The following is a 27,697-nucleotide window of genomic DNA, read 5'->3' as shown; positions in this document are numbered from 1 at the left end:
TGAACTAGGAGACGCTTTTAAAGAAACTAAATTTGCTGTTACCCAGTCTTGAATTACCATCATTCTTTTTTGTGACATGGTTAAATTACTTCAATCATAGATACATGATGAAAAACAAACCAAGAGACACTTAGGGAAACGTCAAACACTTACCAGGAGCATCAGCATGAAGGATCCCATATAGATGATCAGGAAAAACAAGGAAATCATAGTTAGAGTAAGAATTCCACGAATCCACCAGTTTTTCCATCTACAAAGAAAATGTTTGCAAAGTTAGTGTTTAACGTGTTTTTTAAAGTTTTTGTGATGGTTTCAGTATTGAGTTGCCGGACTTACGAATTTTTCCTAAGTATACTTTAAGGCTCTCCTACTTCACTTTTTATAATAAGAACAAACAACATTCACTCACGGAGAGAGAAATTAAATGTTATTTTTGTTGAACGTGAGTGGGGACGAATCATGAGGTTAGGGAGTGAGGGGGTCAAGGTGAGTGTGAAAGCCAGGCATCCCACCAGGAAGACGGTGCAGACAGCATGGCCTGGCGGTGAGAAAAAGTGATGAAAGACAGGACAGAACTAAAACGGGAAATCACAGTGATTCCGGAGAAATAAAGGAGCAGGGTACCAGTGATCCCAGAGGTGGGTCACCGAGGATAAGGACACACGGAAGGACCCTTCCTTGCACTGCGCTCAAAGTGTGCTACCTGCTCTCCTTGGTTAGGGGCAGAATCTTGGGTAGAAAAGTATTTTCTTATCCTTATACCTCTCCCCGCTCCGTAGAGCACAGCTTCCCCACAGGTACACCCTGCTGGCTCCTGCCGTGCTGAGAACTGATCTCCCTCGACTCTCGTCTGCAAGGGCCTGGGATGTCCCCACTCCACACACACACCAGGGGCCGCACACTTCATCCCCAGCGCAGCTGCAAACAGTGTCCCTGCTTGTGTGATGTGTCATAAACAATGCTGGCAGCCATTGTAGGAAAAAATCCAGAATGATTCAAACACACAGATGGTGATTTCTGAATGCTCCTGTACATGGATGATGATTTCTTAATCTAAAATTGTTGCTGTTTTTAAGACTTATCTGATTTTTATTAATTCAAATGATAGCATTTAAATTGTAAGAGATTTTGATTCAGTTTAAAGTCTAGTAACATACATGTACTGTATTCTAAGCACAGGTCCTCATTCTCTTATGACAGAAATATCAGCTGTTTTCATCCGTTTATGAAATACTGACTACATTCCTTGCTTTCAACCACTCTCCTATATAGTTTAGATACTTTAACTACCCTTCTTCAGATACCCTTTTTATCATGTCATCTCTGCACTGAAAGATCTAAAATGCCAAAGCATTAAGTCCATAAACTTTTCTTCAGCTTCCACAGTTTTTCATGAGGTAGTCAAATTGAACTCACCCAACTTTATTTCCCTTTACTGTTTAACAAACTATGCAGACTCATAAATTTCTTGTGAGACTACAAGCTTAGAGGCTGAACTAAAAATGGGTGGAGAGTCAAAAATGCTATGGCCGTCAGGCACAGTGGCTCATGTCTGTAATACCAGTGCTTTGGGAGGCTGAGGTCGGAGGATCGCTTGAAGCCAGGAGTTGGAGTCGAGCCTTAGCAACACAGTGAGACCCAATCTCTACCAAAAAATTTTTTTTAAGTAAGCCGGGTGTGACGGCACATGCCTGGAGTCCTAGATACATGCCTATAGCTGAGACAAGAGGATTGCTTAAGCCCAGGACTTCAAGGTTGCAGTGAGCTATGACTGTGTCACTGCACTCCAGCCTGGGTGACAGAGCCAGACCCTGTCTCCAAAAAAAAAAAAAAAAAAAAACAAGTGCTATGGCTGAAAGGTTCCATTTAGCTTTATAGATATAACTGTTTGTGGGTTAATGAATGGATTAGGAAACTAGGCTAGATCACAAGCCTCATCAGAGAAAAATAAAGGACCACAGTCAACAGGATAATGATCCTGTCCTGTCTATATAAAATCCATAAGGATATTTAGCCCCTCTGTATAACTGACTCTCAGTCTCAGAATTATCAAGAAGCTCCTCTGAAGAAGAGCACACAAAACAAGCATCAGAAATCATTCCCCAGGTGAGTGCTGCCAATGACCAGGTGTACCCTCATGGCTGGCTTTGAGCTTCAGAGAATGGTAGTGGCCGAGAACCTGAGGTTTTAAACAGGGAAGCTACTCACTTCATATCATCCCAAAATTCCATGGTAACCGAAAACTGAGCCCTTGAAGAATGCTGTTTTATTTTTTTTAAGAGACAGGGTCTCACTCTGTCACCAGGCTGGAGTGCAGTGGCACAGTCACAGTTCACTGTAACTTTGAACTCTTGGGCTCAAGCGATCCTCCTGCCTCAGCCTCTCAAATAGCTGAAACTACAGGCATGTGTCACCATGCCTGGCTAATTTTTTTAAAAAAAACTTTTTGTAGAGGTGGAGTCTCACTATGTTGCCCAGGGTGGTCTCAAACTCCTGGCCTCAAGTGATCCTCTCACCTCAGCCTCCCAAAGTGCTAGGATTACAGGCATGAGCCACTGCACCTGGCCTTGAAAAGCATATTCTATCTGGTTTTTATTATATAGATATTTTTTCTCTCAGAAAAATTCCCCTCTCCAAACAAGATTAAAGACTTAATTCCCTTATTTTCAATGACTCTCTTCTAAATCTCCCAAGAATATCTAATACAAAGTTAAGCACATAAAAAATTAACACATATTCAAATATAATATATATATCCACAGACATTGTAACCAAAAATCATCTTTTGGGGAGAGAAGCACTGAATTCAAAACAGAGCATGATGTGTGTGTGGGGGGGGGAGCAATGCACTAAAAAACGGAGGACAGTCTGGTTCCAGATTCAAAGTCCTCAACTTCGTTTACCTTGCTATGACGAACATGCTGGCTCCAGGCCATCACACCAAAGCCACCCCGTGGATTGCTCTTACTGTGTGTCACAGTGAAAACTGTTGTATACCAGTATGTAACACCTCACACATTAATCTAGACAACAGCTTACATCTATTTTGCGTTTGTAAGTTTTATAAGTCATACCATTAAAGCATACAGTGGAGGGTACTATAAACTTAGCTGAAATTTTGTGGTCAATTAAGCATTTAAAAATACAGCACAAATAGAAAACGGTAACAGGTTGTGCAGTTTTAGACAATAATTTTAAACTCGGTTAAAAGAAACAAATTGCCTATTTCTGTCTGGCATTTGAAAGACAGGGAACAGAGAATATGGAATTTTCTTTATTAGGTGTTCCAACACCAGAAAAGGCAACCTGACAGGTAAGTAGATCACTGGCTTCAGAACCTGACAGCCCAAGGCAAGAATCCCAGGTCCGTATCTCACTAGCTCTGCAACTTTCACCAGTTAACCTCCCAGACTTGGTTTTCTCAAACTGCACAAGGTTTTAAAGATTCAGAAGAAGACATATCAAGCACTTAGGACTGTGACTCATATGTTAGGTGGTCAAAAATTGAAAGCCTTCTCTCCCACAATTCTAAAACTTATAAAAAGTCAAATTCATGACATGGACAAGGATAACCTTAAAGCTTATCTCATGCACCTACGTATATTCGTCTTCATCCAATCATACCTTGAAGATAAACCAGATAGAGCTTTCTTGAGAATCTCGGGGGTTCTATCTGAGGATGGTGGAATTTCTGGAATATCAGAATCTGTTCTGGAATCCAAATCTCCATATCTGTCATCAATATCTGTTTCCTGAAATGAAAAAAAGAGATAAATCACTTTGCAAAATATTGTTTAAAAAAGCACATGTTCGCCAAGGCATTTACTTATTGTTCAGTGTGTTAAATTTCAGTTACATAATCTGAAAAAAGAAACAACTATTAACTCACCTTGAATATCCAAGCACTGTTATACTTTTGTTAGGAAAGTTTATCTTTGCTAAAAGTTATATACATAAGGGATCACTTTAAACCAAAGACAAAAAAGGAGCTCATATTTTCAAAATCAGAGTTACCCAAAAAATCAATTATGTATTGTTTTGCTACTTAACTGGGACAACATGGTGTTATTTCCATGTAGATTCTGATCAGCTGTTCACAGCGTTATTTTGATTTGTTTACTATCAAAACATCAATAAGAGTAATATCTTACATGAACATAGCATTTTATATATATTAATACTTTTAAGCATGAACTTCCATCATTTTTAGTAGATCCTTGAGAGAAAATCCCAATGCAGCAGGTCAAATAGATATTTCTATTTTATCAATAGGTAAACTATGATCAAAAGCATTTGCTTTGGTGGTGAGATTTTTTAAAAAGTTACTTAAAACCCAAACTGACTTCTAAAAGTGCATGTCCCAGAGCTGTGTGTGTACGCTGGGGGTGGCAGGGAGCGCCAGGCTTTTAGACAAGGGTGGTCACGGCAATTTTAAGAACAGAAATGTCAAATAATGCTCAGCTTGAAATTGTTCATTCTGCTGTAATATAACAGTTTCTACTCCCGTGTCCTCCCCTCGCCTCCATTCCCTCAACTCCACCCTGGTAACCTTTACTAAAGAGTGCTACACAGACACCTTAGGAGAGCGTTTTACAGAGGAGAAACCGGAGCAAGGGAGCTGAACCAGCATAGAAGAAATACAAGCAGACGAAGCACTGAGTACAACACTGGGCTAGGAATAACCCTAGGAATTTGGAATACTGAAGAATCTCAACCCAAACTCAGTCTTTATTAGTTCCAAAACTTTGGCAAATGTCATCACCCCTTTTAACTGTTTTTTCATTCATAAAATGAAGCATTTAATATAAGGCCAATGACTTAGTAAATTCCATAAGTGGTAAGCTATTAGCATGATTGAATTAAGTCTTCTAATTCCTCATTAAGTGGCTTACCAAATAAAATTTATCCTTTGGGGAGCATTTTCAGTTTCATAAAGAAATCATAGATTTTAGTTTAATAACTTTTTTATTACACAATTATGAAATTAAATGTCACTGCACCAAAAACGACAAATGAAAGAGACATGCTGAATTCCCACTGTGACACTGAGAGTCAGTTGTCCCTGAAGCAGTGTAAATAGATGTTGACTAATAAACCACCAGACAGAACATCCCTTCAGAGAGTATCAGGGTACTTGCTGTCAGTCTGACATGCCAGAGGGCTTTGACATCTGGAACAACGGTCCCCAACCTTTTTGGCACCAGGAACCGTTTCATGGAAAATGACTTTTCCACAGGCTAGGGGGAGGGATGGTATTGGGATGATTCAAGCGCACTGAATCTATTGTACAGTCAGACCTCTCTGCTAAGGACGATCTGTATTTGCAGCCGCTCCCCAGCACTAGCATCACCGCCCCAGCTCCACCTCCCATCAGGCATTAGATGCTCATGTGGAGCCGCAACCTAGATCCCTGCATGCGCAGTTTACAGCAGGGTTCGTGCTCCTATGAGAATCTGATGCCGCCGCTGATCACTCAGGAGGCGGAGCTTATGCGGTGATGTGAGCAACGGGGAGCGGCTGGAAATACAGACGAAGCTTCACTCACTCACCCGCCACTTAGCTCCTGCCGTGTGGCCCTATTACTAACAGGCTACAGACCGGTACCAGTCCATGGCCCGTGGTTTGGGGACCACGGATCTGGAACAATGGAATGCATCACTTTTTTTTCCCTGCCACTTTCTTTTCACCTTCGATAACCCAGAGTGTTGAGCGGGGTGGTATGGGTGGCAGTGGAGATGGTGACGAATGAAGTGGTTCTGCAAGGCGACATCACCGTGTTACGGAGAGAGCCGGAGTCGAGGAATCAGGAGTCAGCAGTACTAATCCCACCTCCGCCCTAGCTAGCAGTGTGACAAAGCGCAAATCACTTAACTTCGAGGAAACTCGGGCAGCAGTTTCCTCGCTTACAAAAGTTTTCTGAAAGCCACTTCAAAGTCCACTTGGCAATAATGGCGATCTGTCATAACCCTCCCTCCGACCCCACCCTCGACAAAGCTGTTCTGCTTTAATTTACATTAGTTAAGTTTCTGATCTCTGTTTTATATCCTTTAGAGGTTTCTGAGCACAGCAAGAAATTCTCTAAAACCTCTAAAGGATATAAAGAGGTTTCTCTAAAACTTCTAAAGGATATAAAATAAAAACTTAAAATTTTACTAGGCTTCTTCAATTTCATTCAAATAATTAAAGAATAAAAGATAATTCCTAAATAGTATCACTTCAGAGCCATGTTATGCGACTACCAGAATCAGAAGGGACCCTTGTTTTTCTGCATTTCCTGCACAGACTCTGCAACAAAGACGCCAGGCTTGAAAGGGCAAAGGAGAGAGACTGGAGAGACTGGGGAAAGAGGAAGCACGTGTCACACTTCTAATGATCAAGTAAGAGCCATGTGGCATTGTGTATGCTGAATGAAGGTATTTAAAATGTTTGAGAGAACCTAAAAATTAGGAACTTCTTCTCAAGCTTTTAATTTAAACAGGATGATCCTCAAATCTCCATCCTGGGTTCTCCCCCCACCGCCAGGTAATCTCACACCCCCGTAGCTTCCCTTCCCATCCCCCCCCAATGACTCCCCCTACACCTGCATCCCTGGCTCCCAGTACGCCATCTCCAGGTGGGTTTTCCACAGGCATCACCTGAAATTCAAGCAAACTGACTTGCCTCCCTTCGACCTCAAACCTGCAGTCTCCTTCTGTATTTCCTACTACGGAAGGACAAACGTACATACACAGTAGGATAAGGCAAATTTACCAAAATCTCAACAACTGTTAAATTTAAGTGCTGGATATACTGATGATCATTGTGCTAACCTTTTAACCTTACTATATTATTTAAAAGTTATGATAAAAAGCTAGGAAAAATTTAAAAACTAATTCTGGGGCTCAGGACACACCCCCTCAAAATATGACTGTAGGAAATCCAAATAGGCCACTCCAAAATATACTGCTTTGGCATATTTTGAGCTTATAATTCTGAGAAACTGCAGACACAGGAATATCGCTGAAAAGCTGTTCTTTTGTAAAAGAAATTGATATCTACAAAGGAAATGTACATTAGTAAATTATCTGTACAAGGAAGAAGTCTGCTCCAGACAACGTTTATTACCTGAGAGATTTTACCTGCGTAACAAGACAACCTTTATTCACCATGCACCTCCTCCCCTTACTCTCCCATAACTCCCTGCAGCCACCACCCCACAGAAGCCCTATGCCCCCCTCCTTTCGGCAGCTCAGAATGCTATACAAACTCCAATCATCTGGCCCTTCTTTGAGTATCATGTTTTGTGGGACTCCCATGCATAGATACATAATTAAATGTGGTTTTTCTCTTGTTAATTATCTTATGTCAATTTAATTTGTAGCCCAGCCAAAAAAACCTAGAAGGGTGTACGGAAGCCATTTTTCACTCCTCTAAACAAACTGTTCAAGGACACAAACATATGCTGTAAACTTACCAAGAGAAAGGAGGAAATGAAAAATATAAAATACAAGTTGTGATTACCTCTTCGAGCATAAGCCAGCCAGGTCAGTAGCTAGTAGGTGCCCAGGTGTTCCTCGTATCATCTTTTTGTAGCAATTCCATATTTATTAAGAGCAGTATAAATTATAATAAATAGGACTGCCATAGGCAGAATTCCAGGGGACACTGTCTACGTTGAAGTCTACATAGTGTCCCACAGAGTTGTTCAAAGCCTCAACCCCGAGACAGTTCAAGTACAAGCACAGTAAGTGGGTGGAAAGAAAACCATAACCTTGAAAGAGACATGAGTCTAATTTGGTTTCCCAGATCTGGATTTTTATACATTGAGACAAAACGTTAAGTCCCAGATAGGCTTAATATTTACTGCCCCACAGCCCCACAACAGTTTTGGAAACAACCTGCTTGGGACAGGAAGGTGGCAGTGAGCCCAACCTTAATTGCCAAGGTGTTTGGTTCCACCTGGGCCAGCAAGATGACGAAGTCAGATTGCCTGGATCAGCCTTACATAAAGCTATTAAACATCTGGCCTCGGGTCCCAGCAAATGAAGGGAATTGCGGCCACGGTCAGGAAGCAGAAAAGCAACACTGCTTTCCTGCAAAAAAAACATCTTTGCAAAAACTTCCATAGGTGTGAGCTCTTTGCACTGAACTGGACTCTTGTTTTCCCCATCCTGTGCCTTTCAATTTCATATTTTAAGAGACAGTTGAAAAGCTTAGCAGTTCTGACAAAGTGTTAAGCAAACATTCAATGACATGACAGGAAAAATAACTCTGACTTCTCTTTGCGGATAAGAAAATATGCAAACGTTTAGAAAGATGGTGACCCTGACATACCTCAGGAATGATCAAAAACCAATTGGTTGTAACAAAATTAGTTCCTCTCCATTCCTGGAGTTACTTCAAAAATGTGATGTCATTTTCATTAAATAAGTTCTGGAACATTTCCCAACCAAATCAAAAGGTGAACAGCTATAAAATGAAATAAAAGCTAATAATTTCTTCTCCTAATCAATCATAAAGGAGGCAAGGAAAGACTCGAAACATTTTTTGTTTTAAATCCAGGTGCCTGAAATTATGGAATTACAGGTTTTCAGCTAAAAGTTTCTAGTCCAATGCCAACATTTCATAGATTCAGAAAGGAAAAAGTCCAAAATCACACAAATAACAGAGTAAAACATTTCTTAAGTAAATGTTTTAATTGATTTTATAAATTTAGGGCCACAGACCTAAATTATCCTTTAAATTTTTCAGTCAGAAAGTTTAGGGTATACCCCAGCTGTAAATATTGTGTGATCCTGAGCAGGGCATTTAAGGTCGTCGAATTTTAATTTTCTCAGGTGTAAACTAAGACTATCTCCCTTGCCCACACAATTATTAAGAGATTCAAATTGCTATTAGGTATAAGCTAGTATTTTGCAAGTTGCAAATTATTTTACAATAATAAATTACTTTATCACCATTATTCCATGCAGTGAAAGGCCACGATTCAAGATATTAGTATATTCTACAATTAGTTGAATAACAAACAAATCCTGGTACTACCTCTTTTCTCAAAGAGTATAAAGAGCTACAAAAAAGGTGACTGGTCAAATAGCATTTTGCTTATAACTGACACCCAACAAGCATTTACTGAATGCAAACAATGAAACCAAGCCTCAGGAAATATGTTCATAATTTCCTAAATGACCTACTTTCCTCACACAGCTATTCCCTCTGAGGGCTCCCACCTGTGAGGTTTCGTCTCCATATCAAGACCACCTGTGTGAGCCAAACCTCCTCTCCTCTCCCTCCCATAACTCGTCGTGCCACTATAACCAGATGTACCATAACCTGGCTTGGGCCATGCTCAGAACCCCCACTCTTTCTGTAACCTCAAAAGGGCATATAAGCTTCCCTACCCCCTTGCGAGGTAGGGGTCCCCCGCCCATGCACATTAATACATTTGTATGCCATTTTCCCTCTTACGCTTCCTATTGTCAGCTGATTTTTCGGTGAACTTTCAGTGGGTGAAGGGGAAGTTTTCGCTTGGCCTCTGCATGAGTCGGGTCCTAGCTTTCCCTGTCAATGCTCATCCCCCTCAATCCATCAGAGCTTCGCTACCCCACTTCCCTGCCCACCCTACACCGTTGTCAGCCACGTCAGTCCTGGCCTAGCTCACTCTGACTCCTTATACACCCTTGACCTCTGGCATTCACCAGGCCTAAGTCACTCCCATCGCCTTTCTTCTCAGCTATTAAATGAGGATAGACCTAATACAGACAGTCATTGGGAAAAGCAAATAAAGATGGATGCAAAAGTATTCCGCGTGAATTCTAAGTTACTCTACAAGTATCGATTATTATGGCCATGACTGAGTTAAGAACTATGCTAACTTGGGACTCAACAAATTTATGTTCAACTGAGTCTCCACTGAGTTTGATAATTCTATATAGTTCTATAAGGCTGCCTCTTGTTCATTTCATATTATATTCCCTAAAAATGACACTCCAAACAGGTGCCAGTCATACTTGGTATGATGTACCAGAACAGTCCCAGCCTGTGACTGCGCAGAGACGGTTCTGCCACTTGCTCTAGGCTCATTTTGCACAAAACAATTATAATTTAGAGCAAGTTTATTATTCTTAACTACATATATAAGAACTGGGTTAAATTGTTTCTAAGATTCCTCGAAGCTCATTGGTACCACTTTACTGAGAAAATCAAAGGCACTAGTCGAACACTTTGCTCTTCCCTCTTCTGCTTTTCAAAATGTTTCCATAGCCACCCTCCATTCCTTCTCTTCTTAAGGAAGGGGCATACATGCCTCTTTTCCTTCCTTGCACACCCCAATAACTGATATTCCCTACCCTGCGTTTGATTTTTTTCTAGGGCCTGCCCATCCTTGTCGGCACCTTCACTCATTTGACTCTCATACAAATACGTAAATCCCCTCCCTTGAAAAGAAAAATCTCCACTTCCTCCCCCGTCCTCTCTAGCTGCCATCCTGTACTTCCTACCTTTCACTGCCACTTTGACAATAACTACCAGCATTTCATCTCTCAATTTCCTCCACTTAACACCTGGCTTCTACTAAGATCTTCTGCTAAACTCGGTGTTCTAAGTCCCAGCCCTTATTCCTAAGTACTACTGACAATATCCTCTAGCAATCCCTCCTCCTCCAGCTCTCAGGATCCTCATTTATCTCCCCGCTGCATCTCCAGCCCAGAACCTGGAGTGCTGACTCAAGAAAAAGCCCCCCGGGTCCTTGGCCTAGAATGCCCTTCCCCAACCCGTGTCCACCTGGTGAGTCCCCAGGAATATTTTAACTCCCACTTCAACCCTGGTCTACAATTTATAACTTTTCCTGTAATTTCTAGGTAGAGTCCAATTACGCCCTCTGTGCTAAAAATGAGCCTGTACACACTACTAATAAATCTAACTCATACATGTCTCCTGGAGGGTCCCTTGAGGGGGTGGTCCTTGTCATCTTTCAAGTACCACTCCAGCATTTAACAACTGGGAACACTGCCCTGCAGGTAAGACGCACTTTTTTCACTTGCTGATTCTCTGGAGCACAGAGCCTTCTCTCAGCATAAGCCTCCAGTCCAGAGCACTGGGAATGTCATGTTAATAAAAGCATTATAAAAAGACTACAGAACAGCAATCCATGGGAGTGTATTATAACTGCAGAATGTAATACACCTCCTCCACTCTTTCATTAACTCCCCAAGAGTTCTGCCTTGACGGCAACTTGAACAGAGAAGGCACTTCAAAGAGTTTGAACAGACCAAATATTAAGCACCCTCCAAAGTGCAAACTGATTTTAAAATAGCCCTTGACCTGGAAATACAGGTGCATTCAAATACACACCCTGATAAGAAAGGACAGAGGATAGAGTTCAACATCTCCAAGCTTGCCAAGTCAAGAGGTCCTTGTGATAAACTCTAAAAGCACAGCAATACTTTAGATAATGGTTGAATATGTTCATCCCTGTCTAAGAAATCTCAACAAAACAGGTTACATATACCAACATCTACTTCCAGAAAACAAAACACAGCTGGACATGTATTAATGAAAACCAATACAGTACAGCGTTAATAAATAAACCTGCAGTGAGGTAAGCCAGTCCCAGAGAGCTAGAGGCAACAGTTCTGAGTCAAATCACACCACAGTAGTAGTTTCCATTTTAAATACATTATGATGTCAAAAAAAAAAAAAACAGGCCGGGGGCGATGGCTCACACCTGTAATCCTAGCTCTCTGGGAGGCCCAGGCGGGCGGATTGTTTGAGCTCAGGAGTTCGAAACCAGCCTGACCAAGAGCGAGACCCTGTCTCTACTAAAAATAGAAAGAAATTAATTGGACAACTAAGAAAAAATTAGCCGGGCATGGTGGCGCATGCCTGTAGTCCCAGCTACTCGGGAGGCTGAGGCAGGAGGACAGCTTGAGCCCAGGAGTTTGAGGTTGCTGTGAGCTAGGCTGACGCCACGGCACTCACTCTAGCCCGGGCAAAAGAGTGAGATTCTGTCTCAAAAACAACAACAACAACAACAAAAAAAAAAACAAAGGTTATTTTATACATGGCTTCCTAAACAGGTTTCCTCTTAATAAAAGCTTGTTAGCTTTGTCAAGTTAAGGAAGTTAACATAGAGAAGCTGGTATTTCCTTGATTCCAAACTATACCAGTGTTCAAAACAAAACAAATCCCTATCTAATTAATTCTATTTTTGGTCTAGTTTCCAAGGCAGTTTTCACAAAGACTATTCTCAGCCCACTGTTTCTAGCTTTGTAACTTCAACCTTCAGCAGCTGGAAGTTGTTATAATTTGTGTAATTCCTTGACACATGTGTTCTATCACAGACTCATTGCATTCCACCTGCTAAAAGGAAAAAAAAAAAAGCATTATCCCATAGATTATAAAGTTCCAGTCCTGAAATCACTGTTAGGTTTATTATTTCATGCTACCAGGTGGTATGTTCCTATTAGGGCTTTGTAACTTGGGTTACAGTTAATCAGCTTTAACTTTCCGGTGGAACCCTCCGCAAATCAAAACTGCCAGTGAGTCTAAGCAATGATATAAACCAGAAGAAAGGGAATCAGGAAACTCAGGTTCTAGTTTCCAAAGGCACTCACTCGACCTTGGGCAATTCGCTTCACGTGTGCAAGTCAAACTGCAACACCTGCTTCCAAAAAAGAAAGCTTCTAGAAACAGGGGAAGTGTTCTGGGCTTCTCAAATAAAATGGAATTTTATAAACAAAAAGTTTTCGAAAACAATCCATTCTCTGGCCCAATTTCCTAAACCACCCAGTCCATAAGGTCATAAAACTAAGTTTCTTCTGAAGTTCTTCCTTGCACCACTGTATTACCGAATATGCCTGAACTCTTTTTCTAGATTATTCTCAAATGTGAAACAAGGCTAATCTATACAAAAGAGCGTGAAATATCCTCATGAATTAACGTATCGCGTTAAATGAAATCTACTGGTAGACAGAAGAATTGCACTGTCTGCCTCGTACTCAAAAGCAGCTGGAAGATTACAAGTGTGTCACGTGCACGACACCCTCAAACCTCCAAAATCTATCGTACTGAAAAAGGACAGAGGAAATGAAAGTCCTGATGGGGCGGCGAGAGAAGCCGAGCCTCCAGGATCCAATAACAGGTTAGACTCGAAATAGCCTGTCTTAAGTTTAGTCCTCGCTAACTTTGTCCCTTCTACTGAGCCGAGGCGAGAGGTGGCAGCTCCTAGGGTGGCAGGTTTCGTGCCGATTCCACAGTCGGTCCCAGATCCTGAAAAAGGGGCTGAAGTGGGAAGAGGCTAAACTGCAGCCAAGGTGAACACCCAGCTGCCCCGGGCGGCGGTCGCCGTCACTCTGGGAAACGCACCGTCGCTAGGGTCGGAGTTCTCGACCCCGCTCGGGAAGGAGGAAACACCCTTCCCAAGGTGACAGCCCGCACCCTCCTCACCTGACGTTCTGTGGGCCGCACCCTCGCTCTCAGGTGCCCCGGCCCAAGCCAGCAAGCAACCCGGGCGCCAGCGCGCGCCTCCCGCGGCTCTACTCACTTTGTCGCTGGTGCTCTCGGTTTCGTGGTCGCCGCCGGCCGCCTCTCCTTCGCGGGGTGGCGGCGCCCCCGCTCCCCCGGGGCCGCCTCCTCGGTGCCTCAGCTCCAGCATCTCTCGCTCCCGCGCCGCCGTGGCGGCCTCCAGCGCCCCGAAGCCGCAGCCGCGGGCTGGGTCTCGCCGGCGGGCCCCGCGGCCACCCCGCAGCCGCGCACTCGGCGTCCGGCAGCGCCGCGGCCACTAGCGCTCCCGCAGCATGGAGCCGCCGCCCGCCCGGTCACCCCCAAAACGGCATCAACGAGCGGGCGCTCGAGGCCGCCCCCAGCGAGCGCGGCTCCGGCCGAGGGGCAGCTCGGGGTCCCGGCAGGCGCGGGGCGCGCGGCGGAGCGCGGCCGCCGGTTGCCAGGTGCGCGTCTCCACGCCGAGGCCCAGGCGGGAGGAGGCGCAGGGGCGGGGAGGGAGGAGGACGCGTGACCCGCTTTAGCGCTGCGGGGGCGCCGGCGGCCCGGGCCGGCCACTCCCCGCCCCGCCTCCCGGAGCGGACTCGGGCGTCGGCAGGTCCAGGCGCCGCCACCTCGCTCGGGTTCCTGCCTCCCGCAGACGGATCACGCGCCGCAGGCCCCGCCCCTCTGCGCTGCTCTGCGGCTCCGCGGCCCCGCCCCCTCGCGGGGAGGTGACGTCACCAGCCCCGCGACTCCGCCCCGCCCCTGCGCGCACACAGGTGGGGGCTGTGGCGAAAGGTGGGGGCGGGGCGGAGCGAGGGCGGGAGAAGGACTCGCGCGGTGCTTCGAGGTGAGAAGTGGGAACGTGTAGACGCGACGCGGAGCTGGTCTATACTCTCAGCCCCCGGTACACTCCTGCAAACGACTCCACGGCCCGGCCGCCGCAGGTCGACGCACCGCGTGGTGTCGCAGGTTCAGAGTCGGCCAGAAGCAGAAACTCGTCGGGCAGGACCGACTCCTAGGCTCCGCGGCATTCCAGCCCTGTGTCATCACCTGGAAAGCAGGAGATGCTTTTGCCTTGCTGGGCGTCGGGGCGGGTTGGCCAACAGTTTCAGCCGCACACCCCAGCGCTGCCTCCCAGAAACTCGGTATTCAGTGTCACAAAATGTACTACCTAGGGGACAAAGAGAGCCTGAGACGTCGTGGGGTGCAGTGGCCGACCAGCTGGTGTCTGAGCACTCGTGGACCTTGGGTGCTAAAGCTGGAACAGGAAGGGCACCGGATCCGCCTTAATACCAGTCCAAATCCTGTTAGCAGGTGATTAGTTTTCTTGACATGTATCTGCCACCTGATCATTTCTGACAAGGTGACAAATGAAAAAAGAAAAAGCAGCAAGCCTTCACACAAACACTCAAACAGGCCGACGTTCAGGAGAGCATTCTTATAGAAATAAATCAACAGCATAAGTTACTCAGGGTCATTACTGATACAGTGAAAATAAGCAACGTGTTTTCGGAAAATTTAGTAACAAGCAAAAGCAAAAGTCAAAGTGGGATGCATGGAAAAGCAGGATACAAGGACGTCGTTTTACCTCACCAAACAAATCTTTACAACCGTGGGTTCAGTTGGGGTTGCCTCATTTTCAAAAAGATGTAGAGAAATCATAATTTGTTCTTTATAGGGAGAATAACAAAAATGACAGCCCCCACACTCATATGGTCAACAGTGTTTGTGGAAGAAGTGAATGGAGAAATGAATGGATGTCAGAGGAACAGCGTAACAAGGGATACATACAGTCATGTGTCACTTAATGATGGGGATATATACTGAGAAATGTGTTGTTAGACAATGTCGTCCTTTGGCAAGCATCATAGAGTGCACTCACACAAACCTGGATAGCGCAGCCTACCACACACCTGGGCTGTAGGGTATGGCCTATCGCTTGCTGCTAGGCTACCAACCTGTACAGCGGATTACTGAATACTGTAGGCAGTTGTTACACAGTGGTATTTGTGTATCTAAACAAATCTAAACATAGAAAAAATACAGTAGAAATATGGTATTATAATCTATGGGCCACCGTTGTACATGTGGTCCGTTGTTGACCAAAACGTCACTATGCAGCACATGAATGTAGTGTTTACAGTTTAATTTTAAAAAGTCTGTATTAGACTTATATATGTACCCATTTTTCTTCATTTTTCACTTTATATGAGAAAGAGATTGATTTTAATATGCATTCAAAGGGGCTCTAGAAATGACTTCTGTGTTTAAGATAGATTACAATATACTCAACCACAACTGGTTTACTGAACTCTATGTTCTCAGCCTTTTTCAATGTCTTTTTTTCTTCTTTTTCTTTTTTCTTATTGTTACCTTTCATTTTTCTTCATTCAGGGAACTTATGTTCTCTAAAGTTACTGCATTTTTGTTTGGTGATACAAAATCTGGTGTGCGATGGTTTCTAAGGCCTGCCCTGTTCATTTTACCAGAACGTAACCTGCTGAAGGGCATCATGTATGGGCCTAATCACAGAGGGGACACCCAGCCAACACTTCTTGGTTGATTCTAGGATTTTCTACTTTAGTGGTTTTGGAATTATTTCTCACTCACAGAGAGGGATTTGCTAGGGAGATGAAAGAGAGAGAGTGCTAACATTTATTATTTATATGCTTTTTGTTTTAGTTAGACTGTTTCTCTTTACCTTCTGTTTTGCCCAAAGTAATGAGAGTATAAGATGGAGAGATGTTGCTTGAAGCAGTAATGTATGAGGGGGAGAGACGTGTTACCACTCTTCCCTGCGTGCCCTCAGAATGTTCCCTGACTGACAATCATGCCCCGCCTGTGTGGGAATCAGAGCTGCTTTCCACAACAGAGGCTCAAAGGCGCCTGGCTGGAATGTCCCCAGCTTGCCAGGGGAAGAAGGAATCTTCCTCAGCCAAGGGTTTCCGGTTGCTTAGATACTGATGGTATGGCTTTCGTCGCTTGGCCTGTCTTTCTCTGTTGCCCTCTGTCAGCTCTGTTTGTAAGTTGGAGGAAGCAATTTCCAATTTAGGCCTACCAGAGAAACGTTTTGTGAAAAAATATTGGAGGACAATTTATGTTTACATTCTTATTTTTAACGAAACTGCACAGGAAAACAATGATGTACTCTCAAGTATCGTAGTGAGACAGTGTGGTAGTAAGAAGTATTGGATTTATCTACCAACAACCCTGGGATCAAGGCACAGCTCCGCTGCCTTCTAACTATGACCTAATTGACTTTAAGCAACATTTTCATCATACACAGCTGAAGCTATATCCTAACTGGCACACGGATTCAGAGCTTAAGTAACAATTCTTTACGTAAAACTCTCCAAAGCACTTTGGCATTCGTTATTTCATTTGATCTATGCAACAATCTATACGGTGACCATGACAAACATTATTATTCCCGTTTTACAAGAAAAAGGATCTGAGGCTCAGATGTAAAAGTTTACAGCAGAAATTTGGGATTGAAACCTCAATTTTTGTACTTCAAATTCTGCCTGGTCTACCATGTCGTGCAAATATATAGTAGCAGAAACAAGTTAACTTCTAAGAAGGGATAATCTGTTATAACAAGCACATAAATGCTGAAGCCAGCCCGGTTCAAGTCCCAGCTCTGCCACCTACTGGCCTTAGTCAAGTAGGTAAACCCCTCTGTGCCTCAGAAGGTTTTGTGTTTTTGTCAGCAACGTGCCACGCAGAGTGAGTGCTCTACTCTACTGTTGTGCTTAGGGAACAAATGTCAAAATGATGTACTTTAATTAGGTTTTGCCAGGTTATTTTCAGTCTGATTGAGGAAGAGGTTAATGGTGCAATGAAAACATCTTACGCAAGGACACTTTGAGATTTCATAAGGTAAAGCTTTGCATTACCTTACTTGCAAAGCGAATTTAGATCATTTTGTCACTTTGCAATCTTGTCAAGAGCAGAAGTGAATAAAAAATTATTCAGAACTGTGGAATCATTGACAAATATTTAAAAAAAGATTCATAAATATTTTAAAACACCAAGAACATAAATGAATATTAACATAGCAGTGTCAGGAAAAATTGACAAAGTTTTGGAAGTGAGCAAAAGAGATTTCTGGCTATCCTTACAGTGGGCTTCAGGCATGCCTAGTGGACCTGCAGGGCATTATCTGAATCCATAGGGGGAATGGAGCTTTTTTTTTTCTTTTTCTTTTCCAGAGATGGGGTTTCACTGTAACCCAGGCTGGAGTGCAGGGACTATTCACAGATGCGGTTATAGGGCACTGCAGCCTCAAACTCCTGGGCTCCAGAGAGCCACCTGCCTCAGCCTCCCAAGTAGCTGCCACCATGCACCCAATTGGGGGATGCATCTTTGATTGTCTTTGATCCAACAGGCTATTTTACAACTCTGTAGGAATAAAAAAACGTAATTTGTGGAAAACTGATAATGATGCCCATAGTTCTTGTTCATGGCAATGTAGATGAATTTTGTCTGATATAAACCATTTTAAGTCAAAATCCCATTTGAACCAACTTTAATAACTCTGACTCCCTCATTAATGAATGCATTAAATACAGTCTTTGATATGTGTCCATTTTATATTTGTATGAGATTTGTGATTTTACCCTTTTGGAAATTGTACTTTAGCCACAGTAATAAAGTACGTCTATTCTCATTCAATAGAAACTCATCTGTTTATGTTACATTTGTTACAAATATTTATTGAGTACCATCAATGTCAAAACACAGTGCTAGGCACTTTAAGTGAGATATAGGTAGATAGATAGCTACAAATGATAGATGAATACACATGAAGTTAAAAAGTTAACACAGTATTATCTAGAGTATATAGTAATATAAAGTCCACTTTCCATCTTCCTGGAAACATACTTCTTTCCCTAGAAATAAGCACTATTGTTAACTGTTTGCTGAACTTTCTTGAAGATCTTTTTCTATGCACTTATATGCTTATATAAGTATGTATGCACATGTATACATTCTATATAACATCCTGTAACATACTTTTTGTTTAATATTATGACTTGAAGCACTTTTAGTGTTAGTTTATAAATATATTCCTTATTCTTGTAAATTATTATATATGCATGGTGGATGTACCATAATTTGGAACATTCCCCTATCACAGACATTTAGGGATTTCCCCTGATTTTTAAATTATTAAAATAATAGGGCCATAAACATTTTTGAACATTTATCTATGAAACACGTGCAATTCTATAGATGCCCAGACAAGGAGCAGGGGAAAAGAAGGTGTTATTTTAATTGCATCTAGTAGGATGTTATCGCTTAAACATGTCGTTCCTGTTTTCACAAGCTGCTCACAATGCCACAAATAATTTACTGCTCTGAAAAATCCTTAAGTACAAACAGTATTTCTTTCAAGGAGGAAGTTCAAAGCAGATAATAACAGCCTAACTTCTCCAAGCTCGTTTCAATATGTGCATCAGCAAAAGTTTTCTTTTAAGCCTGACCTCAGGGTATCAGCTTTCTGAGTAAAGGAGGAACAAAAACAAGGATTGTTGGACTCTGGAGTTCCACTTCCACTACCCTGCTGGCTCAATCTCATGATCTCCAGACTCACCCAGAAACAACTTTAAAGATCCTTATCTAAGCCAACAACCAAAGCCCACAAATCAAGTGCCTCAGGAGCCATGAGATGAAAGGAACGCCACAGCCGGAGGGTTATTTGTTTTCCTGTTGTCAGGATGATTATTACTTTGATTTTGTTTTTTCCTGGCCAAAACTGATGTGAATTTTATGGGCTTTATGTATTAATGCTTACCCTGTAGGATGGTTATATTCTTTTTCCAGGATTTAGACTTCCATGAGCTCTTGGAAAACTCTTAGAAAAGGGAAAGGTAGGGAATATTGGCTATAAAAACAACATATGCTCACTGGCAAATGTTTGGAAAATATAGAAAAGCATAAAAAGTAAAATAAGTCACCCCCAAATCTCACGACCTCAGATTAACCATGGCTGATCTTTCGGCATACTTTCTTCTAGTCTTTTTGGTATACATGCCATATATACACACATATATATGCACATACTATGTATGTATATTATACACACATACACACACGCTGTATCCATACACCACATTTTAATCTTTTTCCCCCTTTACTTAATAGTACATCATAGGCATTTTCCCAAGCACAACTTTTTAGGACTGGATTACAGGCAGGATTTTTTCTCCCAGTTCTATCCTTCTATGACGCAATTCCTCAAGCAGCCGGTTTGATCTGGCTGCGTCACATCTGTGACTGCTTTGGGGAGTCTGGTGGTGTCTGTGACCCACCTGCTTGTTGCTGGTTTCCCAGCTCCCACTCATCGTCCCTCCCACGGAGACACTTACAGACTCACACAGCTTCAAGCCTGGGCAGCTTAACTGTTCAATCCTCATTCCCTGAGTGGCCCCTTCCCCCCGCCAGTTGGGAGTGTCAATTTATATTTTATTTTATTTTTTTTAGAGACAGAGTCTCACTCTGTTGGCCAGGCTGGAGAGCAGTGGTGTGATCATAGCTCACTGTAACCTTGAACTCCTGGGCTCAAGCGATCCTCCTGCCTCTGCCTCCTCAGTAGAGTAGCTAGGACTATAGACACCCAACACCATGCCTGGCTAATTTTGTGTGTGTGTGTGTGTGTGAAGTCAGGGACTAGCTCTGTTGCCCTGGCTGGTCTTGAACTCCCGAGCTCAAGGGATCCTCCCACCTCAGCCTCCCAAAGTGCTAGGATTACAGGTATGAGCCACAGTGCCCAGCCAAGGGGGTGTCAATTTTTTATAGAGCATTTGCTAGATCTTTCTGGGGATGAGGGAAGTGGAGGAATGAAATGCCAGCTGAGTTTCTTTTTTCATAATGCTAAGGTTTCACAACCCAGAATGTAATTGGCAATTATTCTTTGATCTGCTTTGCTACGGGGTAGACAACCAGTCCCATCCCCTATTCTAGACTTCCTCTACTTCCCTCAAGCACCAGACAATGCAACCAAAGCGGGGTTTGCGGTTTTCCACCTACACGATCAGAGGGGGAGCACATCAGTAGCTAGGTGGGGCACCACTTACTGAGAGCCTACTGTGGGCCAGACACTATGCTCAGAGCTTTGCCTACATTTCTTTTAACACTTTCAGCAGCACTAGATATTGTCGTTATTTTACATATGCCTAAGCTGAGCTTCAAAGAAGGTAAGGATGAGAGATTTGCCAAAGACTTAATAACTAGTAATCAACAAAACCAGGGTTTGAACACAAGCCTGTCATATGCTAAGGCTTTGTGATCTCCACTGTGACAATCTGACTCCCAATATACAGCAATGGCATATTTTAAAGACCTATCAAGTGAGCTTATTTCAGTGAACCAAACGACCTTTCTTATATTTTTTATTTATTTTTGAATACCACACGTTATTCTGCATCTTTTCTTTTTTTCATTTAACAATATACCTTACAGCTATTTGCATATGAGGACACATGAATGCGCCTGATAATTTCAGTATCTGGTTACCATTCCATTTTCCCTTGTACGTAATTCTTAGTTATGAACTACAGAATTTCCTCTGGCTGGTTTAAACAGAAGAGAAGTTTGTGCACGTCTATTGGGTGTTTAAAAAAAAAAAAAAAAAATCTCTGGGACAGTCAGAGAACCAGCCTCCGAAACTCTGCAGCCAGGAACGTGGCCACTGAAAAGCTACTGAAAATCCCTGTGCCCGGTAGACTTCCTCACTGCATGAGCAAGTGGAGGCCCCTGAATATCAATATCCTTTTTTACCTTAATTTGGTCAGTTTCCCCAGAGAGAAATTCTCCAATCTTCTGTGTATGGTTTTACGTCTTCTCTCATGTCTGGAAGCCAAATGGAGGTTGACGGTGCGGGGAGTAGATCTGGGGGTCTCACTTTGGAGGACGTAGATTCTCACACTTGCTTGCCACCTTTGCAGTTTCTTATCACCGCTTTCAGCTGTGTTTAATGTCTCCAAGTCGATGGACTCCATAGTTCAAAGAGGGTCAGCCTGTCTTCTGCGCAGAGTGGGCAGTGGTATCAGCCTGGCTTCATAGGGTGCACAAGGGGATCTTGAACTCCTTGTATACGGTTGTATGTAACTAATATAATTATATTATATCTGCTCCTTAAATAGACTCTCAGTCACTCCTCCAGTTTGTAGCCTTGCTCCTAACAATGCACCTGCCGATGGGTCCAGCACTTCCAAGCCTGTCAGTGGAAGGGATAAGAGGTCGAAGTGGTCTGTGGTAAAAAATATCCTAATTTTAATGGATGTTTTTCCCTGGTACCAATTCAATTTCAGTTTTCTCTGGTCCACTGCATCAGTTATTATTCATCCATCTGCTTGCCGGCTTCCAAAATGTTATTGACATTTCATCTGCTCTCTTCTTCACTTTTCTTTCTCTCTTGTTTTCCATCTCCCATTTTCCTTATTATTTTGGCTTTATAGTTTTTAAATGTCTTTACTGTAGTGTTAGTGGAGTCTTGGTAGGTGGTGCTGATAACCTGGTATTAAAGACACCATGCTTAAATGGGATGCCCATTGCAATAGGACCTACAATAATATTTATCGAAAAGGAAATCTCCAGCCCTGCCCTTGTCCGTCAAGTGATATTGTTGTCAGCGTTCCTAAGCGTATCATGTGAAGTTACTTAGCTAGTCACCGAGGAAGCTCAGGCCACTGACTTCGGCATTCCAGGATTGTTGGCCAAGCTGTGCTTCATAACAGCTTGCTGAGTAATCAGTGAGAACCCTGCCCAGGAAGCAAAGTCCTGGTCCAGAGGATGACACGATAATAGAAAGCATGAGCTTTACTTCTTAACGCTTGTTAAAGGGTCATAGATAATACCTTTGAAGTGTTTTATTATTTTTTATAGAACTTTTTTTGTAGATTATTTGTTGGAGGTCACGATATTTCCCAATTTTTACAAACACATTTTGCTTATAGAGTATGGATAAAATTAAATCTGGAGGTTGGGAAAGATGGAAATACTATGGACTTAGGGAAAAACGGTCCAAAAATGTTTAGACACAACAGGAAGAAGTCTAAAGGCGAAATACAGTAAAATAATTCATGTCAAACTAATTCACATGATTAGTTTGGGTGACTGGCTATGGATTGAAATTATTTAGATGATGTGCATGATGAAGATGATGGAGAGGACTTTGGAGACCTATCACAGAGAGTCTCTGGCTAACGCCTGGTTACAATCTTTCTCAGCTCCTTGAAAGGAAAATGACTCGATGAAATGGTTTGATAAAATGGATTTGCATCCAAATAATCCAGTGGAGGTGGTGGAGGCAAGTGAGTGGGTGTACAGATTAAACGAGATTGGCCATGTGTTGGTAATAATTAAATTGGCTTGATGGGTTCATTCTGTTCTACTCTGGTACTGTTGAAAAATTTCATAATAAAAGTTTATAAAGAGAAATCACATTTAAAAAAAATAGATTTCATTTTTTAGAGCAGTTTTAGGTACAGAGCAAAATTGAACAGAAAGTACAGAGCTCCCATGTTCCCTCTGCTCCCACACATGTGCAGCCTCCCCCGGTAGTAACCTCTCGCATCACATTGGTGCACTTGTTATAACTGACGAATCTACAGCAACACACAATTATCACCCGAAGTCCACAGTTTACATTAGGGGTCACTTGGTGTTGTGCATTCTACAGGTTATGACTAATGTATAATGACATGTGTCCAGCATTTTAGTATTCTACAGTATAGTTTTACTGCCCTTAAAATCCTCTGTGATAGGCCGGGTGCAGTGGCTCACACCTGTAATCCTAGCACTCTGGGAGGCCGAGGCAGGTGGATCGTTTGAGCTCAGGAGTTCGAGACCAGCCTGAGCAAGAGCGAGACCCCTGTCTCTACTAAAAATAGAAAGAAATTGGCCAAACAACTAAAAATAGAAAAAATTAGCCGGGCATGGTGGCGCGTGCCTGTAGTCCCAGCTACCTGGGAGGCTGAGGCAAGAGGATCGCTTGAGCCCAGGAGTTAGAGGTTGCTGTGAGCTAGGCTGACGCCATGGCACTCTAGCCCAGGCAAGAGAAGAGACTGTCTCAAAAAACAAAACAAAACAAAACAAACAAACAAACAAAAAAAATCCTCTGTGTTCTACCTATTCATGACAATCACTGATGTTTTCATTGTCTCCACAGTTTTGTCTTTTCCAGGATGTCATCTACTTAGAATTGGAAATCACTTCTTAAAATTACTACTCAAAAATAAAATCAATATCTTGACACATTGCATTTATTTATGTAAAAATAAGAAGAATATACATTTAATAAAATTTAAAACAGGACTTTACCACAAAACATGAATGGGGAATATGTAAAAAACCATCCCTGAGAGTAACACCTGATCTTAGGAATGAGTACAAATCTACCCCCTTTTTGCCTACTTGAATTTGCTTCTCTTTTCTTTGTTTCCCCAGATGCCTGCTGATACTCTCTTAGGCTCCTTTGTGTTGAAGACCTGCACTAGACTTGTTTTTCTGCATTGACCTTAACCCTCCCCTTTAAGCCTCCACTCCATGTGAGAGCCCCGGGCAAGATCTTTGCTCATCTGTCCCTACAGAGGAGCTGATAACAGCTTAGAAATAGGCCAGGCCAAACACGTCCTTGCTAAGAAAGAATCCTGTTTGCTCTTTTTATATTTGCAATGGTGGATACTACAATAAAAAGAAGAAACTTTTTTTGAATGTTAAACTCCTTGTCCAATTTCATCTCCACAATAACCTTAACAAAGTAAGCTTTCATATTATTGCCATTCGGTAGATGAGGACACTGAGGCAGCAGAGATTAAGCAAGTGGGTCAAGTTTGTCCTGCTGGTGAGAGGTGCATGAACACTGGACTAGGAATTGGGAGGCCATGTTCTCCTCTTGCCTTTGCTGCAAACCAGGTGTGCTCACTCAAAAGGTGGCCCTTCCAAGGAGACAGGCCCAGTCTTCACTGAGTCTTTTTTGGGGGGTATTTTTTTCAGTTAACTTTTCAACTAAATGAATGTGTTCAAGTACTATCTAGGTTTACTTCTTTCCTTTCATTCCTGTATCCTTGTCTCAGTCCACTTTGCGTCGCTATAACAGAATATCTGAGACTGGGTAATTTATTCAGAAAAGAGGCTTATTTGGCCTCTGGTGGCTAGAAAATCCAGGATTGGGCAGCTTCAACCGGTGACGGCTCAGGCTACTTCCACGCCCGGTGGAAAGCAGAAGGAGTGGGCGTGTGCAAAGAGATCACATGGAGGGAGAGAAAGCAAGAGCGTGAAACCAAGGAAGCCGGACTCTTAAATAATTTGCTGGGAAGGAGCAGGCTTTGCAGTTTTATGCCTGTTGTCTGGGAAATAGTTTCTAGGGAACTAGTTTCTTGGAAACTAAACCATTCCCAAGAGAGCAAGAGCTCACTCACTGCTGCGAGAATGGCACCAAGCCACTCACGGGAGATCTGCCCCATGACCCAGACACTCGCTCACCCTGAGCCAGACCTACGCAGCTAAACCACACCTGAGATTTGGGGTAATTTGTTATGCAGCTATAGGAAATTAATTTTACAGATGAGAAAACTGAGGAACCGAAGAGCTGAGTGAGTTATCTAAGATCACTCAGCTCACAGGTGGTATTGCTGAGTTAAGATCATAATGTATTTTCTTTTCATCTTAATATCATTTATCAGTGGCACATCTTCTTGCTCACTTTTGGAAGATGATTTTGGGCTTAATGATAGGAAAGACTTTTGTTAACCTTTAATTTGCAAAGTTATTCATTATTCATTTAACAATAAAGTACTCGTATGTTTTAACTCCCTTAGAATCTAATTATTCTAAAAGAGTAATTATTAATGCATAAGAGTTGCAAAATGAAGGTAAATTTAAAATGACTGCTGTATATTTATGGCACACATGATGCTTAATTAAGGGGGTGACCGTGTGGTCTCAGTACCGCCTTGGTTTTATGCCTGTTGTCTGGTGTAATTTTTTTTTTTTGAGACAGGGTCTCACTCTGTCACCCTGGCTAGAGTGCAGTTGCACAATCATAGCTCACTGCAGCCTCAAACCCCTGGGCTCAAGGGATCCTCCTGCCTCAGCCTCCTGAATAGCTGGGACTACAGGCTTATATCACCATGCCTAAATGATTTTTTTTTTTTTTGTAGAGACGAGATCTCGCTATGTTGCCCAGGCTGGTCTCAAACTCCTGGTCTCAAGCAATCAATCCTCCTGCCTCAGCCTCCCAAGACATTGGGATTACAGGTATAAGCCACTGTACCCGGCCTGGTGTAATTATTTATAGTGTTCCCTCTCACTCTCAAAAGTGGACTATGAATCATATCCTCACTGTACCAACTCAACGAATTAGTAATGGCTTGTTTCCTACAACATCAGCTCTCATTTTAACCAGACCTACCTACTTGGCCCCTAAGGGCTTGAGCTCATTCATGTGCATTCTCAGATTGTTCCGGCCAGATCAAGCCATCCTTAGTGAGTTCCTGTCTAGGAAACCTTTAGTTCTGAATCAGGCTGTACTCTTGGTGCTTATTCTCTTGCTGGTGGAAAGAGCAGGCTTTGCAGTCAAACAAATTTGCTCTCAAACCACAGCTCCATGACTTACCAGCCATAGAATTAGGCTGAGTTACTTAAGCCAGGCTGTCCAATAGCAAGTGTGCAGTGATGGACATGTGCTGTAACTCAGCGCTGTCTGGGACGGCAGCCACTAACCACAGGAGGCTATTAAGCACTTGCAGTGGGCTAGTGTAAATGATGAACTTGATTTTTGTCTTATTTAATTCAATTTAAATTTAAAAATAAATAACCACATATGGCTAGTGGCTACCATATAGACAGTGCAGAAACTCTTTGAGCCTCAGTTTCCTCTCTTTAAAAATAGAGATAATAACAGTCATAAAAGATTTGAGAAAACGTTTCGTATATAACTTATTATAGTTACATAGACTACCAGACTCTGTTTTTGAACTGAGTTGACCAACTCCTTGGCTGTATGCTGTGACACCTCCTACTTCCTCATCCAACTCCATATTCAATCAGCCATTCCCAGTGTGGTCAATGTCCTGGATTTTGGCCATTCTAACAGGTGCAGGGGGATATCTCATCGTTGTTTAATTTAATTTAATTTAATGATGACGTATGACGTGGAGCATCTTTTCACATGCTTATTTGCCATCTATATACCTTCTCTGGTGAGGTGTCTGTGAATGTCTTTGGACCATTTTTAAATCAGGTTTTTTTCACTTTCTTTCTGTCGAGTTTTAAGAGTTCTTTATATATTTTGGACAACAGTTCTTTATCAGCTATGTCTTTTGCTCAGCAGAGGAAGCGTTATCGGAGAGGAAGGAGGACTATCAGGAGAAAACCAGGAGGAAGAATCAACTAGGAAGACAAGAGAGGAGAACCTTTGAAAAAGAAAGAAAGCGTCAGTGTTATCCAAGGCTGCAGAGAGGTTGAGTGGGAGAAGAAACAGAAAATGGCGATTAATGTTGTGGTTATGCTTTTTTAAAAAGTGTTCTTATCTTTTAAAGGTAACTACTGAAATAGCTAAAGGTGAAATGACGTAATGCCTGGAATTTGCTTCAAAATACCATGGGAGGGGACGAAGTGGCCTGACCAGGAGTCGGCGATTGCTGAAGCTGGGGGTTGGGACGTGGGACACACAGCACATTGTACTAGTTGTTCCATCTTACGTATGGTTGAAATTTATCCATTAAAAAGCTTTAAAATGGCCATAAAATTGCTTTAGGAGATTATGGGTGACTTTTGTCAGAATAAGTTTATTAGAGTGTTGCAGCAGAAGCCAGACTGCGGCGGGTTGGGGAGGGAAAGATAAGAAAGGAGGACCCTAAGAGAAGATTGTTTTTTCTCAGAAGTTTGATTTTGAAGGAAAGGAGAGAGAGCAGAAGGTTGAAGGGGAGGAAAGGTTAAAGCGGGGTTGTTAGGATGAGAGAACTAGCCAAAGGCTCTTTATAAAATAAAGGATAAAGTAAAAAATTCAATTTAGTACGAGCCACAACGACTGTCAACACAGCCTCAAGGCTCTCAGTCTTCCTGTTGCTGCTCTAAGCTTTGCCTGAATGCAGCGGAAAATTTCTCTGAGTTGCGTTAAGAGTCTCCAAATCTGTTGTTTCTAAATAACTTAATTACCAGAACTGCAGTTAAAACAAATGCTTTCACGAACAGCTTTTTATAACGCTATGTGTGGCATTGGAGTGCT

At 42.6% G+C, this 27,697-nt stretch overlaps 1 protein-coding gene across 1 annotated transcript in view; it reads right to left on the bottom strand.

Moving 5' to 3' along the window:
* The window catches only part of CDS1 (CDP-diacylglycerol synthase (phosphatidate cytidylyltransferase) 1), a 40,892-nt gene extending 27,262 nt beyond the window's left edge, over positions 1–13,630 (bottom strand). The window contains exons 1-3 of the mRNA XM_012647172.1: positions 13,520–13,630; positions 3,625–3,752; positions 154–250 (exon numbers count right to left, since the gene is read on the bottom strand). Coding sequence (XP_012502626.1) covers positions 154–250; positions 3,625–3,752; positions 13,520–13,630 — 336 coding nt within the window. The remainder of the gene's footprint in view (positions 1–153; positions 251–3,624; positions 3,753–13,519) is intronic.
* Positions 13,631–27,697: the final 14,067 nt, after the last annotated feature.

The sequence above is a fragment of the Propithecus coquereli genome, unplaced genomic scaffold, assembly GCF_000956105.1.
Source record: "Propithecus coquereli isolate 6110/MARCELLA unplaced genomic scaffold, Pcoq_1.0 Scaffold26, whole genome shotgun sequence".
Classification (NCBI taxonomy): Eukaryota; Metazoa; Chordata; class Mammalia; order Primates; family Indriidae; genus Propithecus; species Propithecus coquereli.
Note: the sequence above shows the minus strand (reverse complement) of the source record. Positions and strands in the feature narration are given on the sequence as shown.